The sequence below is a fragment of the Urtica dioica genome, chromosome 2 (assembly GCF_054948205.1).
Source record: "Urtica dioica subsp. dioica isolate 48M chromosome 2, U.dioica_male_clone48M_v1_H2, whole genome shotgun sequence".
In the NCBI taxonomy this organism is placed as follows: Eukaryota; Viridiplantae; Streptophyta; class Magnoliopsida; order Rosales; family Urticaceae; genus Urtica; species Urtica dioica.
The window spans coordinates 42,084,767-42,106,594 of NC_142757.1; the positions used below are offsets into that span (position 1 = coordinate 42,084,767).

The 21,828-nt window shown below is 35.3% G+C and overlaps 1 protein-coding gene across 1 annotated transcript; it reads right to left on the reverse strand.

Moving 5' to 3' along the window:
- Positions 1-13,149: 13,149 nt before the first annotated feature.
- LOC149404812 (uncharacterized) lies at positions 13,150-21,233 on the reverse strand. The gene is made up of 12 exons (XM_089607682.1): positions 21,132-21,233; positions 20,942-21,052; positions 20,535-20,874; positions 20,110-20,453; positions 19,766-19,965; positions 19,392-19,682; positions 19,095-19,311; positions 14,487-14,587; positions 14,243-14,337; positions 14,019-14,110; positions 13,485-13,613; positions 13,150-13,296 (listed from the first exon to the last, which is right to left on the reverse strand). The coding sequence occupies exons 1-12, from the start codon at positions 21,231-21,233 to the stop codon at positions 13,150-13,152; spliced, it is 2,169 nt and encodes a 722-aa protein (XP_089463808.1).
- Positions 21,234-21,828: the final 595 nt, after the last annotated feature.

A 21,828-nucleotide genomic window follows, 5' to 3' on the forward strand; every position in this document is an offset into this window, starting at 1 on the left:
CCAAGGGCAACCAACCACGCTCACCTCATTCCCCGGCCCAATAAACCTCCTCGCCCCTGCTTGGACGACCGTCCAAGCTTCCCAAATGCTTCTCCAAATATAGCTAGGGTTAGTCCCAATGCCCGCCTCAAAGAACGACGAGTTTGGGAAATATCTAGCTTTGAAAATCTTGCTCGCCAAAGAGTCCTCTCGAGTAACAAGCCGCCACCCTTGCTTACCGAGCATAGCAATATTAAAGTCGTGGAGATGTCTAAAACCCATGCCGCCACCTCCCTTATGTCTACACATCCTCTCCCAAGACATCCAATAGATTCCCCGGGGTGAACTCCCTGCAGACTTCCACCAAAATTTGCTCATCAACGCCTCCATCTCCTTGCACATGCCCAAAGGGAGGAGGAACACACTCATAGCGTAAGAAGGTAAAGCTTGTAGAACAGTTTTCAATAATACCTCCTTCCCCGCCTTCGACAAAAGTTTACCATCCCAACTCTCTACTCGGTTTCTGATACGTTCCTTCATATAACCCAGGATGGCATTTTTATTCCTCCCCTTCGCGCTAGGAAGCCCAAGGTAGGTACTATTCTCTTCAGCCTCTCTTATACCCAAAGCTCTCCCAACCTCTCCACGTTCCGCAGGCTGGGTATTAGTGCTGAAGAAGATCGACGACTTCTCAAGGTTTACTTGCTGACCAGAGATCCCTTCAAACCGTTGCAACAGATCCCGAACACGTCCCGCTTCCTCCTTATTGGCCCGACAATATAGATAGCTGTCGTCGGCAAATAGCATGTGGGTTATAGACGGCGCCCCTCTCGCCACCTTGCACCCATGAATCCAACCTCTCGCTTCATAGCTGTCAATCAGCCTCGTCAAACCCTCAGCACAAATAATAAAAAGATAGGGGGACAGTGGGTCCCCTTGCCTTATGCCCCTGCTTAGGAAGATCGGTCCCAACTCCATCCCGTCATGCACCACCGAGTATTTTACCGAACTAACACATTCCAGCGCGAGGGAAACCCATCTCTCCGAGAAACCCATACGAAGCATAATCGTCTTCAGGAAACCCCATTCAAGCCTATCGTATGCTTTACTCATATCAAGCTTCACAGCCATGTAGCCTGTTTTCCCTTTAGAACAACAAAATTCGTCCATTTTACCATATTTAATTCTACTATCTTCATTCTGTATAAAAAAAATCTCTGAATACCTACAATTTTATTTCTCTTCCAATTTTATTTAATTTTTCTAAATCTTGGATATTTATAAATTGTTTTAACACAACAAAAGTGGTCGTTATTAGCATTTATAACTCCACTACCTTCGTTAATTACAAAAACTCCTAAATATTTAGGATTTTATGAAAGTTCATTTTTTTTTTTTGCATACGCATTTCAAAATTAATAAATTATGATTATAAACATTGCATTTATAATACAACTAGTATGCAACATTTTCATAATTTGAGAATCCGTTCTGGAATTGTAATATTTTATTGAATTTGATTATTTTATTATATATTCTTTAATTTTAATTTTATATAATTTTTTTGTGCCCCTCGTAAATTAAATTCTTGGATCTTCCATTGCGTGGCTTTATAATATTTGTCTGTCACCCCTAATCACATTTCAATATAATCTAAAAGCACAAGTTCTATTTTCATGTAAATTATGTTCATATATGTTTCTAAATAGAAAAATTACACGGACTAGCCAATCTCCAACGTTGATATTGTAAAATAGCTAACGGTTCAAGATTGTAAGTAAAATAGCCAATTTTGATGAGGTGACAATTAAATTAAATATTTTTCTTCCGATTTTTTCATTTATTTGAATAATCATATAATTTTATAATTAAATAAAAATTATTAATGAAAAATCAAATTACTGATCAATCTTCTATTTTTAAAACAAGCGATTTAAAGACAAAAACCATTAAAATCACTTCCATTTTTAATAAAGATATAGATTTCATATTCTCTCTCTGTATTCATCGACATGCCTTCACAAATGCCATTCGTCGTGAAAGAGGTCGTGACTTTAACTCCGGATTCGACGTTGAGAGCGTAGTGGTCCTTCCCTTCCAAAGCCCCGGTTAGAACCCGCTGAATCTTGTGGTCTCCACCGGTGGCGCTCATCCTGCTCACGATTAGATCTGACGGCCACGAAAACAGCTGCGGGGCTTTGATGCAAGAATGCTTCGATCCTAGACAGCTAGTCGTGAGAGTTCAACATCGAGAAGTGTGAAAGCGTGATCAGTGAGAATTCACCGTCACCACCGCGCGGAGGCGGAGACGGCCTCGGCGGTCAAAGGCGCGAGCGCAGGCCAGTACGATGAGAGTAGCCGGAAGGAGTTTAGCGAGGAATGGTCCGAATGAGTTCCCGTTGTGGACGGCGATCACAAGATTCTTATGGTTTTCGATGGGAGTTACAGATGAGCTGATGTTGGCTGATGACGGAAGGGCGAGAAGCAATGGGTGAGGATAGAGGTGGTGGCAATCAAGCTTGGGATGAATTCAATCAAAATGACACAGGCGGTGTCGTTTGTGAACAAATCTCCGGATACGGTAGACTCGGAGGATGACGATGATCGGTCAAGGAGGTTCTGAATCTCATTCATCAAGGCATCGCCTTCAGCAGGCCGGTCAGCCATGGCCGTCCTAGAGGTTCTTCCACGATCGGATAGGTATATTTGTGTTTTTTTTTTGTTATATAAATAAGGTTTATTTGTGTTAATATCATTATATATGTATGTAATTTTGGTGATTTCAGTTTATTCGTATTAACTTTGGTTTATTTGTTAATTAGTGTTAATTCTTTCAGTATTAATTCATTTATCTTTAACACTGTAGATCTGCGGCACGTTGACTCCGCGGTAAAAATCGACGGGGAATGAAGATCGGCAATGAGTTTATTTATTGTAATGCTTTACATTTATTTGATTTTTTTGTTAATTAATTTATATTTGATAATCCTTACTTTTAATGAAAGTTATTTTTATTTGATCAAGCGAGTTAATGTGATTTATTAGCTATTTCACAAAATAAATCAAACATTAATTATTTTGACAATTTTATGTAGCAGATCATCTCTAAATGCTATATAATGCCGAATAATATGAGCTAAGTGTTTATCACGAGAGAAATCCACAAAAGCCGAATTCTTATCTTATCCACGTCAGCATAGCAAGTGATATAATTATTTATTATTTAGATGTGTCTTATTCTGTTGATATTGGTTGATAAGAGATATTTTTAACTTTTTATTTTATTTTATTTTAGATGCTGAGAGTTCAGTTTTGTTCTTTCCCACCATGTTTTGGCGTCTTGCTTTATGATAAAGCGTATATCATGCGCTTCAAGAGATTAGGTTCCACTCTCTAGTGGGGTTGCCAAACTGAAACAACCACGAAATTTTGTCACTTTTTCCAAACTCAAACAGCCTCGATGATCTCTCTCTCTTTCTTTTTTCTTTTCTTTTTTTTTTTTCCAATTGTTTCCCATATAGTCATTTTCATGCGCAAATGTATTCATAATATTTGTTTCGTGCTTGTGTAGGTGCCAAATCAAAGAGTTATGGGGTGAATCCTGAAATATCGGAGTGAAATAATGGAATCCTTAAGAAAAATGTGACGAACAGTGTAGATATGTTGATGAAATTTTCGAAAATTAATAGGTAAACTCACTTCAATATGTAATTGTTTTCGGTTTGGCTCATTGCATCAACAAGTTGTTTTTCCAACTTTATTCCAACTTAACATAAATTGCAAAGTTTTCTCTTTTCCTTTAGAGATTCTTACTCGGGTGAACCTCTTTTTTTCTTGGCAATGAAACCGAATTTACTTGATACACACACACACACACACACACACACACACACACATATATATATATATATATATATATATATATATATATATATATATATATATATATATAGTTATTACAAATCCACAAAGCCGAGCAAAGTTATTTAATTAAGTGAAGATTCTAGCCAACGACGGAGTCAATAATTGAGTTCAAGGGAGACACGAATAATTAAAATTTCCATGACTTGTTCTAAACTTATGAAATTCTTGTTGCGTGATTATTTTATGAAAAATAACGGATTAGATCACTTGAAACTTTAACATTGTTATTTAGTCAACATTTCAAATATGTTTTAAATACAGTTATTGAAATTAATGTGGCAAAATTAACTTCTGTTATATTTTGGATATTTACATATCTTATTCTTATCAATAATATTCATATTTGTAGCAATTAAATATTTTTTGTTTCTTCCCGAAGTAATGAATGATTGATTACAAATACCTAGCTATGAGAGACTTTCTATAAAGGGCCGAAAATACCTCTATATCATAAATTTGTGTTAGTAATTATTTTGCAAAATAAACAAAACGTTGACTATTTATAGAAATTTAAGTTTGTACATGATTAATTAGCTGCATAATCCTAATTTTATGAAAAATATCATTCAAGGTACTTTGATCAATAGCATAATGATTCATAGTTGGATTTTTAGTCAATGTCAGTAAGAAGTTATATGCTAAGTCACCTCCAACTATTTATTCTTATTTTCACATTACTCATATTTTTCACTTTAAGACCATCTCCACCCGACCGACAAAGGGTGGGGATAGCGTAATATATAGCTCCAATCGTACGTTATATCTCACGCCATTATGGCGTGAGATATTAAATGGGTTTGGTGTCACGCCAAATATGGTGTGACACTATTCCCTACACCAAAATATTTTTTTAATCCCTATAAAGTTTATAATTTATAGATTTGTATTGATTTATAAAATTATATCATATTATCCTTAAATTATTCATTAAATTTATTTTCAAATACAACATTAACATTTGGAGTTTGTGAAAAACTAAAACGACATTAATTTTAAAAGATAAATAAAATAACATTACAACGACATCGAAATGTAAAAAAAAAAGAACATTAAAATAAAAATAAAAAACAAAATGCAACAAAATAAAATTAAAAATAAATTTACAATACATAAACTAGTAGTCGGGAAGATTAGCGCCGGATCCTCCAAGACCGGTGAAATATTAAGTTTACTTTGTGTTAATTTGTATTTTGAATAATTTTATGGAGTAATACTTCATTATTAAATAATAAATAAGTGGTATAATTGAAAGATATTAAATAAATATTAGGGTATAGAAATAAATAAGAGAAAGTTGAATATAAAATTAATATTTCAATTTGGTGTAAAAAACTAGAGTTCGGTTGGAGATGAGATAGTGTTTGATGTGACATGTACTGTAAAATAGAGTAGAAAATGGTGTTATCGGGTGGAGTTGGTCTAATGTGTTCATCTACAGGTCTAGTAATTATTATATCTATTTTCATACATAAAAATGAAGTTAACACCCAAACCATTGATTAAAAAAATAATAAACTTAATACATTGTGTTCATTGATGGATTAGAAACAATTTTTTTTTTTTAAAAAAAATAGTATTTTAGATTTTCATCAAACTATGTAATTGGTAATAAACAACGCACATATAAACAAATAACAAAGAAATATAAAATACTCAATTGGTTAATGGAATAAACTTACAATTAGAAGATTAGTGGAAATGATAAAAATTAGAAGAAAAATGAATATGGTGGAGAGTTGAGACAAAATTTGAAACTGTTGGGAATATTTTTGAGCAAAAAAAAAAAAAAAAAAGGCTCCATTTGAGACTACAAACTAATAAAATATGTTAAAGACTTGTACTTAAAAATAACAAAAAAATATGTTTCATGTCAATAACGCTGATTGTGGGAATAAAACCTTAGCACCCCCGTCTTTTCCTTCAAGAATCCCCTATGACATTAGACTCACCTTTTGAGCTACCCAAAAATATTAACATACTAGGACAAGATTATTTATATATTAGAAACGTTGTTATATATATGTATATATATATATATATATATATATATATATATATATATAAAAATTTATATATTTTTGTAATTTTTTTAAAAAAATAAGGGTCTGTGGGGACCTATGAACCTACGGATTTTCATTTAGTGTTGTCTCGTCTCTGTTCTAGATAACATATTATTTCACTATTATACAAACGACTCGCGATCATACAAAAAAATTAGGAAAATTGCTAAAATTAGGACTAAATTAAGGCAAATTTCCATTTTCCTATTTTTTTCAAAAATTTACCAAACTAGGACTGGTCAAACAAAAGTCAAATGAGAGATACACAAAATTTTACCTATTATACCATCATACTAATTACCAACTTACAATCTTCCCCAATAAAATCTCTTATTTTTTCTCTTTCTTTCTATTTTCCCGCTCAGCCCGTCGAAAAAAAGAAATTTTTTTTTACTAGTCCTAGTTTGGTAAATTTTTGAAAAAAGTAGGAAAATGAAAATGTCTCTTAATTTAGTCCTAGTTAAGGAAATGTCCCTACAAATTACAATACATTTTATTTTACCATGACTATATATAAAAAAAAAAAAAATTAATGACTGTCGAACATTTTTTTTACGAGCTATCAACATATAACACTCATTATTATTACCGCTTTTTATAATGTTCATAATCATAGTTTCATTTTTTTGTATGAGTATTTTTTATTCTATTTTTTCAATAGCAAAAAATATGAGTCATATACGTCAACAAATGACAACACTGTAAAGTTTATTGATTTGTTGACGTAGATTAATACAAATTGCATGATTTGTTGACATATATATGTCAACAAATGGCAACACTAAAAAATTTGTTAATTTGTTGACATAAATGTCAACATATGACAACACTAAAAAATTTGTTATTTGTTGACATAGATGTCACCACATGACATTATTTATTGACATGGATGTTAATAATCAGAAGAATATGTGGACACTGATGTTAATAATCGGCACAATTTGTTGACATAGTTGTCAACAATCGACATAATTTGTTGACATAGAGGACACAATTTCTTCACTATTTATGCTAAAAAATTAGAGCTAAAAAATGGTTCAAGCATTTAATCAAAAACTTAATATATAATGTAAATTGATAAAAATTAATTTCAAAATGTAAATGCTTCAAACATTTCATCAAACACCTAAAAAATCAACAAATATTTTTACAAGAGGTGTTTAAAAAATCATCAACTAAAAAATGCAATACTAATGACATACGTATACAAGGAAGAAAAAAAAAATAGAAGAGAAACAAAGAAAAAGAAAAAATGAATTCTAATTAACCATATCATTAGTCTGGTAAAAAAAATCACAAAACATCTTTTATATTATTTTCCTTTTAACCCTTTATTTTTTTTCTTCTCTATTTTCATCATATAAAACATAGGCATAAACTATCTGCTCTTGGCTGATCCGCCGCACTTCCGGGCTCAATAGTCCACGATGAGAAAACCCATAGAGCCGAAACACCCGATCATCCGCGAAATTAAAACCCCGTTCAAGACTTCGAAGTGATGACGAATTCGAAGCAGCTATCACCATCGCTTCTGGTGGCCACCATCGCTTCTGGTGGCAGCGATCTTCAACATGCGGAGCACGGCCAGGGCGAACCCGGAGCGCTCCGAGGCCTCGGCGAGCGACGACTTGGTCTGGCGAACATGAAGCTGAGAGAAGAGTTGGCGTCGCGACTATTGTTTGTGGTGTTGACCGTCTGTGAGAGCCACGAAGCCGAGTCAAACGGGAAGAAGAGACATAGACATCGTCGGAGCGGCGACAATGTTCCATGCGAGCAAAATAGAACAAAACACTAATTTTTCACTTCCCTTGGAATTTCCAAACTAACTAACCTTTCCCTTGTCACTAGCCACATAATCCATTCGAACTCATCTCGCCTACGTACCTTCCTCGCATCTCTCCGACGAAAGCGAGCCTTCCTCCAGCAGAATCACGGCTCGCCGGCAAAGCTCGTTGCACTGGCGAGTCTTTCGTTGCAAGTCCTCGAGCTTCTCTTCCGCCGCTGATTGCTTGTCGTCCATTGCTAGAGAACGTCGCCGGAATTTCGAAGACCCTAAGCATCCGAAGAATGACGACAACGTGTCGGCACAAATAGTACTTGAACTCAAACGACTAGCAAGCGCAATCGATCTCTAATTTCGTCTCGTCGTCAAATGTTGTAGATTTTAGGGTTTTTTTTCTTCTCTTGGACGAGAAATAAAGAAGAGTCTGACGGAGGAGAGAGAACATAGAGAATGAGAGAAAAAAGAATGAGAAAAAGGGAAAAAAGAGAGAAAGAAAGAAAATAATAGCGAGAAGACAAAATAATATTTGTACATTGAGCCCACTAGCATTTTTTTTATTATCTAAATTATGATTTTGGTGCAAAATGAGAATTGAATAATCTCTCTCTCTCTCTCTCTCTCTCTCTCTCTCTCAACATTTGTTCTTCTTTAAACAAATGTCCCAAAATATTCCTCAATATATGATCAACTTCACTCCAAATTTTATATTTCGTCACAGCAATGATTTTCCCACTATTTTTTTTCCTCACGAATGCCAACATGATCAACTTAGTTTAATGTAATTGATACGATTTAGTCCTATAAAGAGGTTTTTCTCAATGTATTTGTAACACCTTCTTCGGGTACTTAATCGTTAATGTACATATCGCAAATGCCAAAGCAGGCATTATTTTTTATATTCACTAGAGACTTCATGCATTACCATCTCAGGGGAAAAAAAAAGTTCATGCATTACCATAATATAAATTATTAACTTTATAATGGCTAACAAAATGATAAAACGGGATGGCCATAATTAACCCACGAAAATGAAAAATCATTCAACAAAAAAAAAATGAAAAACAAATGATAATTCGAGTGAAAAAGAAAGTGTGGTGAAAAAATGATGGGCAAAAATCAACTTGTTAATGTGCGGAATGGTACTTCTAGTCAAAAGCAAAAGAAATACATAGAATAAAATAATAATAATAATAAAAAAGGCCACACGGTCTCACTCACGGCACACCAAGCATGACCAATGCTGTGTCTTTTCTATTCTCTATTCTAAAGTAAACTTCCGTTTCACACGCTTCATGAGTTGACTCCACAAACCACGCCGTTTTGCGCACTCAAATGACAAAAATGCCCACCCATGGGGCCCGCGAAAGCAGCTCTAAGCCCGTCTACATTCACACGTGGGCTTTATGTGGGCCCCAGTGGCCGGCGTTTAGGGTGGACATGCGAAACGTGTCAAGAAGTTTTCGGGAAGGATCGCGAAACCGCTAATGGGTTTGCGCCACGTAATCCTACGTAAACACTGACGATATGCTGATTGGTCTATCGCCGTTGCGATTATATTTCCCAGTTTAATATCTTTTTTCTTTGGATTGACTTGAAGGCTTATAATTTGACTTGGTCGAAATTTCTGAATCAGAAAGCTTGACTTTTTAAGAATTTATTTTGGGTTTGTATTTAGGGTTGTTTATTATTCGTGGGAGGGTTTTTGATGAAATCTCAAGCTATGTCAGTCTTGTACACGTATGTTGGAATTTTTTTTTGAAATAATGAGTGATATTTTTTCCCTTTAAATTATACCATAAAGCTTTTCTTCATTTACAGGTCAGAACTTTAACCCTTAGTGCTTGCTAAAAAGGGATCAATGATTAAAAAAATTGATTGCGATAAGTTTTTGTTTTGTAGCACTGTTCAAATATGCACACATATTTTGGAGGGAATGTGAACAATTCCAAAAGTCCGTCTGAACTTTTTTTTTTTTTTTTGTTGGTAAGTCAACGAACTGAAAATGTGAAGCAAAACCAGAAAATCTTCTGACTTGATGCAAACGCTATGAGTTATTGAGCTGTGGAAAAATTAAATCCCTCCATTACAGAGAGACAAAGACAAACTATAAAGCCAAAAATTCAATCCAATTTAGATAAGCTTCGGAATTTTGGGAATGTAATTAAGTGACTAGCTAGGAAACTATGCAAGAACGCAATCATGCATTTAGGGCCAAACAAAACTTTATTTTACTGCTTAAAAAATGAATGAATAAATAAAAAAGAATAGATAAGAAGAGAAAGAGGTCTTAATCAAAAGAGTATATGGATGACGAAGACTCATCGAGATATAATAACATGTAAATTAATCAATTTAAAAAATCGGAATTTATCAATTCAAGAAAAGGACTACTTGCAACTTGCACAATTAGCCATTCAATATGTCATGTAGAGACTTTCCAGCCAAGAGAGTCTTACAAGTTTTTCCAACTTAATTTGTCCTCATTTGCACCACTTTCATTGTCAATAAGTACGTCATATAACACCACACACACACACCCGCATACAATATGTATTATGTATATATATGTATATGTCTATGTGTATATATATGCATATATATACATATATATATATATATATATTATAAAATCTATTGGCCGGCTACTACGACAAGTTAGGTAACGGTCTAACAACAAAATTGTCCCTACTCAAAAAAAAAAAAAACAAAATTGTCCCATGAATTTTTATACTATTATTATTATTGTTGTTGTTACTATTAATAATACTACGTAATTTTTCGTTAACATTATGCTACACATTTCTTGTAAAAAGCTAATCATTTAAATTGGTTAAAGAGATTTGTTAATATTTAAGTTTTTTTAATAGAGGGCAGATTAAAATATGTCAAACTATCAATTAAACTAGTCAATATGATAAATTTATACTTTAAAATTTCAAAACTACCCATGAACAAAACACAATGCACAATCACGCTAAACCAAATCCTGAAAATCTCAAACTTTATACAACAACAACATCGATGGAAAAAGAGTCAAGAACAAATCTCGAATTGCATTATGGAATTCCTTCTCCGAAACCCTAGCCTGGAAAACTCGCCAAGAAATCCCTCGCCTTGTTGCCTCTCCCCGCAGGTGACCACCTCCTGAGAAAGATCATCCTCCTCCGCACCATCGTGTGCGAGATCACTGATGGTCTCATCTCCGAGACCACACTCGAAACCCTAGAGCTAATCGAAGACCTAGACTATCGCCAGGGCTTCCACGTTGGAGATGCCATTTTCGCCGCCTTCACCGTCGTGGTGTTAGAGCTCACAGTTCCCCGACTCGTCGGCGTGGGAGGCTAGCCGAGACCAAAATACGGATCTGAATACTCGATTTGATCGGAAATTGCAGGTATTGTCTGATATTGAATTCGCCGCTCCGAAGTTTCACGCTGAGAATGACTGTGCAAGTCTAGTTCGGTGACAGTTACTCCAATTAACTGTCACAGTCAATCAGATTAACTATGACGAACCTTTTCCTATAAGGATCTCGAACATCGGTGAGTCTCGTTGTTGTACCGATCTGACTATTCGAAGGTCACAAGTCCAGCGTTGCGTATTAGCTGTGATAGTTGATCCGATTAGATGTTGCAGTTAATCCGATTAGATGTCGTAGTTAATCTGATTAGATGCTGCGGTTAATCTGATTAACTGTTGCAGTTAATCCGATTAACTCAGGCCGAGAATCGCTGGAGAGCCTAAACTCGCATCCACCTCGGTTTTTCTCCGATCTCCGCCGTGATCGGACACATCCGCTGAAAACACATCGGCGATCACGATCCTACGCCGCCGCCGAAGCACGAGATCCATAAACAGGAAGAGGAGCAACAACCTTGCCGTCACGTCGTGAGGATGCCAATGCCATTTTCGAGGCGATTCATCTCTCATGGTGATTTTTCTGACGATTTTTTTTTGTTTGGTCAGAAATGAGAATTGTTTGGTATTCCATTAAACAGGGGAATAGGAATAATGAAATAATATTTGTTTGGACTGCTATTTGTTTAAATAAATCAATAGATTAGCTAAAATTTTAAAAGAGATGGGCTATTTGGGTATTCGTTTAGCCCGTCTTTGTTAAAACACGTAAAAAATTACATATTTATTAGAGAAATTCAAAAATGTTAAATTTAGGTATTTTTGAAAAACCGATAAATTTAAAAAATATTAGTATTATTCTTATGGTTCTTCTTCTTCTTCTTCTTCAAATTCCTCCAAATTTAATATATAATGAAAATAAAAAAAAAGAAATAAAATCAGCATAAAATCTCAGCCCTAATGTATTTAAGGAGCACAATGGAGATTCGTTCTCTATTTTCCTTCCAATAATAATATAGAAATATTTAGTGATTATGGAATGAAAGCTTGCTTCTTTTTTTTTTTTTTTTTTTTTTTCTTCTACTTTTTCACCCTTCATGTTTGTGATTATTGATAAAGGCTGTATCCAAATCACAAATAATGTTCGTATGTATGATTCAGAGTCGTCCATATATATAGCTCCACACATTTATGATAGAAAACCATATTTTGGAGTCTAGTGTATTGGACGTTATAAAGCTAGGAAGTATGACGTTTTGGTAGTTTGTAGCTAGTTCGGCACTCAAATTAAACACTAACTCTTAATTGTAGATCTTGTTGTACCAAATACAAAATGTTATATTATTCATAAATTTTAATTAGGGATAAATTATAGAACATTATACGTAATTGAGTGAATCAAGAATGTGGTATTACACCTTAAGACTTTTAAGATGATATTTAGTAAAATGTAGCTATCGCATACATGGTATAGTTTCAAAGTTTAACTAGACTTTTTAAAATTGTATTTATTCTTCTCTAATACCGTATCTACTTGATTATCGTTATGTATAATTTAGAGTTTTATATAGGAAGTAGAATTTTTTAAACAAAATACACTAGTGAAAATAAGGGGACTACAACAATTAACAGATATAGCCACTACAAATGTAGTTGCGATTACATATAAATGTGGTCTTGGCATACCGACGACGATTGTACCGGCGTCTACTTTTGTAGCCTCCGATTCACTGTCGCACTTTGAAGCAGCAGCGACTACAAATGTAGTTGTTGTTGCTTTTTTTTTTTTTTTATTTATTTATAATTTTCACGGACTTGATATTCATTCATGCTTATGGAATTAAATAATAACATATGAAAATCTTAAAAATAAAACTTATTCAATCTAACAATCTAAAAAATATGATATAAAAAAGTATCAAAAACATATTTTAAAATGTAAAGATCGGAATTTAAATCAGCAATGTTTGTCGAAATGGAAACAAAGAAAATGTAAATAAAAACTGTAGCAAACTATAACCAAATCTGAATCTAGCTATAAAATCACTAGGCATGATGATCATCTTCTGCATCGTCGTCCACTAGATGGTTCTGAGGCGGGCCAGTAATTGGCTCGATATCTATTGTTTCGTATTGAAAATTTGGATCAATCAACTTCAACTTCTTTGCCATCTTGATTACCGTTGAAATTACCTTTTTGAGACAATCGACTACATATGATGCATCTTCATGTCTCGGGATAGTACACGAAGTGGAGGCTCCCTCGCGATGCGTATGAAGAAGAACTTTGTCGGTATCTGCTCGATATCTATTGTTTCGTATTGAAAATTTGGATCAATCAACTTCAACTTCTTTGCCATCTTGATTACCGTTGAAATTACCTTTTTGAGACAATCGACTACATATGATGCATCTTCATGTCTCGGGATAGTACACGAAGTGGAGGCTCCCTCGCGATGCGTATGAAGAAGAACTTTGTCGGTATCTTTGGTCGGATTCCCTTGGTGTACCTATGGCGATAGTAATATTTGACTCATGATCTCTTCATCTGTGATGTGATAATTCGAATCAGCATCTCGTGGTCGTCGAGCCTTATCCATGAATTCCTAAAACAAATTCAAAATCTATTTCATAACTATATACCATTAAATAATATATCTTTTAACTAATTTACTTCATAAATACATAATAACAACAATTTTATATCGTAACTTATATCGATTGGGCTTAGACATTCCATTGTCTCCATATTATGTTGGTACACATGGTTGAAGTCATAGAAAATATAATAAATAAAAGTAAATACACCAAGACATGCGTGAAATCACATATTGATTGATATTTAGTATAATCGCATGCATATTTAGCTTGCAAAGTCAGAAGACAATTTTCTAATTCATAGCTATAGAAATTACCATGTGATGTTGATATTGTGAAATCGACTGGGACCCGTTCCGACTTAAAATGGCAGACATGAACGAATCTTTGAATAAATTTACGACATTGCCTTCATATATAGAAATGATGTGTGTTAGACTATATTATTTGCGTTAATAATTCAAAACTAAAGTAAATTATATAATTACCCAAGTTTCAGGACTCTCCATCCACTTCAAGAATGTCTCTCATTGCTCCTTACTGTAACACTGGTCGAGTTTTAGTTCTCTGGCTTTCTCTTTGCCATCCTCTCCATCCACTTCAGAAATGCCTCCCACCCGACTTCTACGATGTGTGCTTCAGGTGTCGAGAGTGTATGCCATAGGAAGATACAAAAATTGATGAGGAATAATTCGTTTATGGTCATGTCTCCGGAGTGAAGGCCTTAGGAAGAACAAAGTTCAATGAAGCGGAGATGGGCTTATGTCGACGACTTTGCCACCAACATTTCTCCCCGAGCTTCTCCAAGAGCGTGGCTTTCGCGGCTTTGGCAGCTGAGGCGGTAGGAGACAGCGGAGCAGGAGGTGTGTGTTAAGAGTATTGCCCACTGAAGATAATAAAATAAACATGAATGATTATTGAATATAATATGAAGTTTACTTTATTAGCATTATTGATTAGTGTGTTGTTTTCTAATTAGAATCAATATTAGCTATCATCCATAGCCTTTGTATCAAACTGAATTACATGATGGGCATCTAAGTTCGGGGGTGAGCTAAAACATGGTCAGTGATTGATCCATGTCTGGATAGCTAGATCTAAAATCACATATGTGGATAAACGAAAGGTTGATCACTTGGAGGAGCATTCTACATATTTTGTATGTGTATAACCTGGACAGACTTTGGTTGTTGATGTATCGTTTAAGCCTTCTTACGACACACTAACCGGGGTCGCTATGATGGTCATAGTGAGACTTGATTTAAATCCTGAATTGGTCATCGACTTTTAGGTTGTATTACCGAATTCTTTGAGTCATTTGTTAATGGCTGCTTGAAGATGCCTAAATACTTATGTCTTGGGAATTTAGGATATGATATGAGCAAAAAGTGATTCACAAATATATAATCCAGTCTTCTTGAAAGAAAGTCAATGTTCACTCACCTAAGAGTTGATTCCAAAATCGTTTGATTGCGCACACCTCTGTAGTAAGTATGTACAAAAGAATCTTTCGCTGGGGAAGCAACGATGCTTAGGGCTCAAATGTATCAAGAAAGGTATACCGAAATAATTGAACTTTCTTGATATGAGTTGAATCTGGGGAATTGAGCTCATGTGCTGACTATACCAATAGACACTCATATACATCGAGTAAAATATAATTCTAGTAACAAGAAAAGTGTAGTCTTGACTCATCTTGTGCAGTAACGCTGAGATTGACGAATCAAATGAATAAGAGAAAGCATAGATTTTGTCTTATTTCGTTCGGATTCGTAGGAGCTTCATTACTAGGTTCATAGTCCCCAAGGTGGCTCTGATAAGATGGATTGAGATTCACGTAATAATTAGATAATTGATTAAACTCTCACTGCTGCAACTTGGTTGCAATTTCTTCCGCATTCGTAATAAATTATTTTACGAATAAATTATTTAAGTAACTTCGGAATATCATTTAGATTTAATGGACTTGTAAAAGAGCAATTGAAATCAGCCCACAAGGCGCAATAGGACTTGTGGTAAGCGTGTACATCGTACATGGGCCTTGGATTTTTTTGATCAAATCCCAATTGTATTGAGGCTTTTCTCAAATAAGAAATAAATATTATATATTAAATATGAACTGATTTGATGAGTATTTAATGCAATAATTATTTATGAGATTATCATGGAGATATTCTCTGCTTTTCCTTTTATGGAATAGCATATCCTATTGTGAGAAACATATAAAATATTATTTATGTTATTTATTGAGAATATCATGGAGATATTCTCTACTATCCTATTTATAGAATAATATCTCTTATCGTAAGAAATAAATAATATATTAATTATGTTATTTATTGTGAATATCATGGAGATATTCCATATTAATCATTTACCTGATTAATATATTTTAAAGTGAGAAATAAATAAATATCAGATATGAACTAGACATTCTATTAATTAACGTATGTAGAAGATATTTGATTTATTCTATACATAGAATAAATATCTCACATTAATTAGAAAAAGATAAAAGAAAATCAAGTAAGTGCATATTCTTTTTTGGGTAAGCTAGAAAACTATAAATAATGGTCTCAGGGTAGAGATCCAAGAGCTTAGAGATCCGAAGATCTAAGGAGCAAGGAGTCGCCGAGGAGTCTGAGGGCTTGAGATCTGAAGATCAAAGGAGCAAGGAGCAATTGAGATTTGAAGATCCCTTGAGCCCCGACACAAGAAGCAAGGAGATCCAAAAGTTAGGAGCGTGGAAGATCTGTAGCTGAGCTGAAATGTATGTAACCAAAATCCTCTTATGATTATGTGTTGATAATGTTTGCCCAACATTAGATCTATTGTTATTGAATAATTTTTTAGTATCATGATTATTATTGTTTACGTTAGAGATTAGCGATTGTTCGTGTATTCTTTTATTCCGCACTAGTAAAAATATTGTAAGGGCTAAGAGATTGGTTACCCAATGAGAAGTATTGAAATGATTGTTTGTGTTGAATACACGGGAACCGTAATTAAACCTAGGGAAGTAATTTACCCATCAAATGGCAACGGAACGATCGTTCGTGTCCGATACTAACCACCTTTGGTTACCCAACAATTGGTAGTAGAGTGATTGTTCATGTTTGATACCAACTTGTGACTTCCAAACAATTGGTGTCAGAGCCATTGTTCGTGTCTGATACCACCTTATTTCCCAACAATTGGTATCAGAGCGATAATTCATGTCTGATATCATATTGTCTTCCCTAACAGTGTGGTCGATAGTGTGGGAGTCAGAGAGGACGACTAGGTCGAGGGTGTTTAATTTGTGGACGACCATGATGGCGAAGAGCCCCATATCAGCTCTTTGAGAATGGAGAAGAAAAACGCGAGTGTGGTTAAATAATTCCTTTGATTTTAGCGGGTACGCTTATTGTACGTCATATTTGGGAGTAGTGAGTTTTTGTGTTTATTTTTATTTTATTTTTTTAATTGCGTGGGCCAAACCTGATAGAGACTACATATGTAATCACCCAATATAAGAAAGTAGTCGTGAATGATTAAAATAATTGACAACTACTTTTATTGTTGCTATTGGCTTGCGCACCTCTGTTGCTTTAAATCAGATTTTTGTAATGGCTTCCACGATAGGTTTTAATCGTCATTTAAGGTTACTATGACGGTTGTTTTCCGTCGTGGAATCCATTGTCGTGGTAAGTTTCCATGACATAAAGAGGAGCATTGTTTAAAGTATATTCAAAGATGGTTTTGGTCCGTCGTAGTATGCTAAAATTGGGAAGCTATTTCAATTTTATAATTTGTATCTTTAAATTTTCATGACGGTCATTTTCCATCATGGAAAAAACGATTTTCCATTGCAACATGATTTAATTGTCGTGTTCCATCGTGACATGATTTTTTACGTCGTGACTATATTTAGAAAAATGACACGGAGGTTCCATGACGGAAGATAGACCATTGTGATATGTTTTTAATCACGCCGCGACGTGATTTTAGTTCGTCGCGCGTCTTAGTGTGCAAATTCACAGAGATTCCACCACAGAACAATAACCCTCGTGGAAGATAACCATAATATCTGTCGCGACGAATATTTATGATGCCATTTTATGTTCTAGGGCGGGAATATGGTGTTTATATGACGGAAAAAGACCGTCGTGGTTATTAATTAATAAGTTTCAAAAATACCCCGTCACGGCCGGTGTTCTTTTTCGTTGCCACGAGATTCTGTTTCATGAATTTGATTTTCCTGAAATTCCATTTTTTCTAGCTTTTTTTTTCATCTTTTTAGTTTTTCAGTAATAATGTCCGATGTATTTCGGCTGCCAAAAAATGCAAATATTAAAAAATATCCATATCCATATACGTATACAAATCCATAAATCTACATTTACATACCTGTTGAAATTTATCTAGGGTTAAGAAAAGATTTAACGCTTCGAGAAAGCGGCGGAATTTAAAAATTTTCTTTAAAACACTACTACAAAAATAGGATTCTACAACGCTTAAAAACAGTTGTAGAATGATTCTACAACGCTTCTTAAGCGTTGTAGAATCCTGCGTTGTAGAAGCTTCTACAACGCTTAAAAATCCGTTGTAGAATCCAACAGCTTTCTACAACGCTTAATTATCCGTTGTAGAAACTAAGCTTCTACAACGGATTCTTAAGCGTTGTAGAAGCTTCTACAACGGGTTGAATCCATTGTGTAATTTTTAAACATTTTCAAACATCTCGCCGCGGCGACGTATAATTCGCGCCGCGGCGACATATTCTACAACGGATCTTCAATCCGTTGTAGAAGCACGTCGCCGCGGCGCGGAATATACGTCGCCGCGGCGAGTTATTTGCCGCGGCGAGGTACGTTCCACGCCGCAGCGAGAACATTCTACAACGGATAATAATCCGTTGTAGAATCAACTCGCCGTGGCGAATAATACACTTCGCCGCGGCGATGTCAAATCTTAGCCGCGGCGAGATTATTCTACAACGGATTATAATGCGTTGTAGGAAGGGGATGAGTTTTTTTTTTAAAAACTCGCCGCGGCGAAGAAAAAATCTCGCCGCGGCGAGACTAAGATTTCTAATTTGCCTGCTCTCGGTATCTTGTCTCGCCGCGGCGAATAATATTTCCCGCCGCGGCAAGTAATTCGAGCCGCGGCGAGAAAAAAAGTTCGCCGCGGCGAGAAAAAAAGTTCGCCGCGGCGAGAATCATTTATTTTCAATCCAGAATCTGTTTTTTACACGATACTAGCACCTGAAAATAATCTTCAATACAAAATATATCTAATATATACATTCATCTTCAAATATCCTCATCTTCAAAACATTCAAAATCTAATATATACATCTTCAAAAAAACTAGCTAATCATCACAGTTAATAAATGTTTGTACATAACTTACCCATTCTTCCCTAACTCTCTCTAAATCCTCCTTTGTATAGGATTTCTTATTTTCTAATTTTCCTACACCTCCTACGACTATATCACGCATATAAGAAATGACAAAATACCCGCATTCCGTGTTTCCCGTTTGTCTCGGAGCGTCCCAAGCCTTGATGTACGTTGATTGCCCGTTACTATGGGCGTTTTGATGCTCGAGCTTGAAATCAACAAGAACCCTATATAACACGGAGATTATAAGAGAAAAAACATCTAGAACGATTTATAATGAAAATTATTTAAGAAATCAAAATATTACCTTTTTATCAATCGATTTAAATCGATTGGGATTTTATTTCTCAACGGGTCAAAGAACATAGCGCTATTTCTCCAAAGGTCGAGGACAACGAGCATCCAATGCGCACCTTTGTTATACGGCATCAAAACTAATTCACCAAATTTGCAATCTCGTACCACGTTTCCAACGTCCTTGACTCGTTTTGACAAATAAGCCTCCTCGTCGTCATTTTCGATATACGAACTTAAGCTCGGATTTATAAAACAATAATTTCGAGTCTTCTTCGCCTTTTCTAGCCTCGAGCGTAGATAGCTATGACAAACAAATATTTAGTTGATCAAAACACTAAATATTGAATATTGATATTAAAAAACGCATATAAAGAAAACTCTTACTCCATATAAACCGTTATGCTCCCCGCGCCAATTTCCAAGTATTGCAAAAAATCGGAAATGTCTTCAAATGACACAGGAATCGGGATAGCCGCGAGACTTGGACTAACATCGACCATAATCACATCCCCTTCCGGTAACATTACTTTGTTGGCATGTTGAGCGAGCAATCGATACTTGGGATTAATCACCTTGTACGGAATCTTCTTAGCATCATCGATGCTAGCTTCACTCTCAAAACCGAGCTTTGAGAGTTGTTTGACAACCGGACCGCGACTCTCTATTCCCGAGTCCATTTCCATGAGTCTCTTTGGCCACGAGACAAACCCGCCTATAGCATCTTCAACGGTTTGAGCTTCTTCGGTGGAAATTGGCAATTTTGCTTTTTTAATCAAAACCCCCAAAACGGCCACGCGTAAATTTCCTTCCTCCAAAGGTGAGAAATGAACTACGCCTCCATTCATGTACGCTCGCCCATTTGCAACATGAATTGTGCCTCCAAACTCGGTGTCATCAATGAAAAGAAGACACTCGACGCTTTCATCCGAACTCGGTGTCACCGGCGTGGTTGGATTCAAAGAGCAACTAGCACGAACACTATTGGGTTTTTCCACAACAATAGGATCGATCTTCGGACGATCATCAACAATGATAGGATCGATCTTCGGACGATCATCAACATCGTCGTGTTCTAAGCGAATCAAGAATTTTATCAATAACTTAATACCAAAACATTTATCTTTAATAAATAGATAAAAAAAATTAAACATACCTAAAGAGACCGCTTCATTGACGTGTTCTTCAACATTTGCCATCTCTTTATCATCAACAACCTTCGCGTTGAGATTCCCTTCCACTTGCTCGACACTAGGCGACTCGACATTAATGCTACCATTTCCACCGAAGGCCTTCATCACCAAAGACTTTAACTCGCTCATTTCCCGACGCATCTTCATTACTTCTTCGTTGGGCGTTGGAGGAACAAAATACTTAAAACGCGACGTGTGTTTGGATTGACCGCAAACTCGCGACGTTCCCAAAGCTTCTTGCAAAACACTCTTTCCCGATTCCGGCAACCATGTCCCTTGCGATGCTTGTTGGGATAACGTTTTCTACACATAAAATTATTTGAAAATAAAATTACAAGGTTAATTGTTATAACAAAGGTAAAGAACTTACGATTTTTTCTCCCATCAATTTGTCTTTCTCATCCTTGTAGTTATCTACGTCTTTCATTCGCGAGTCAATCCAAAGTTCCTCTTTCGTAGGCCATTCCCCCGTTTCGTCATGCTAGTAAGAAGTAATTATATAATAAATTAAAAAATAATTGCAACATTTGAAATAACTAAAAGAAAAAAATGAATCTAACCTTTTCTTGATCAAGCTTTCGATATCCATTTCGGCCCGTTCGAGATTTGTACACACTTTTTCCGATATTTGATTTCCCATGTTCCGATGTTTGTTTGAACATTTCGGTTCGCCTATATTCAACAAATGCTATCCAATCTTCTTCGGTGATACTTGTATAGTATTTCAAAATACAAGCCGGTCTCTTTAAGGCGATTGGTTCGTTGATTATGTCTTTGAGTAGATCGTTGTATATCTCATGACGAAATAACCTTGCGGCTTCTCCGACTCTCATAAGGCAATCGTGTTTTTGTTCGATAGGAATCGTAAATCCTTCTTGCATTTCGTTCCAAATCCGTTCTTTAATTTGGGCGTTGTCTTTACATCTCCAATCACGCATCGAAAGTGGAACGTGTTCTCTTGCTAACACGCCAAAGTAACTCGACAACTCATCACCCTCTTTACCGATTGGTTGCCCTTTATCATCAAATTGTACCGGGATTTTTTTACCAAGTGTTTTAGCCTTATTAACCCGACCCATAAGAGTGTTTCTTCGTTTTCCTTGTTAAGCGCTAGTTGTCTTCTAATTTTTCTTTTACCACTACCGCTAGAAGTAGTAGTAGTGGACGACATTGAATCTAATAAACAAAATTCAAATCATAATTTCAATTTTCAACTCAAATGTTATCAAAATTTCAACTCAAATGTAACAAAAATCA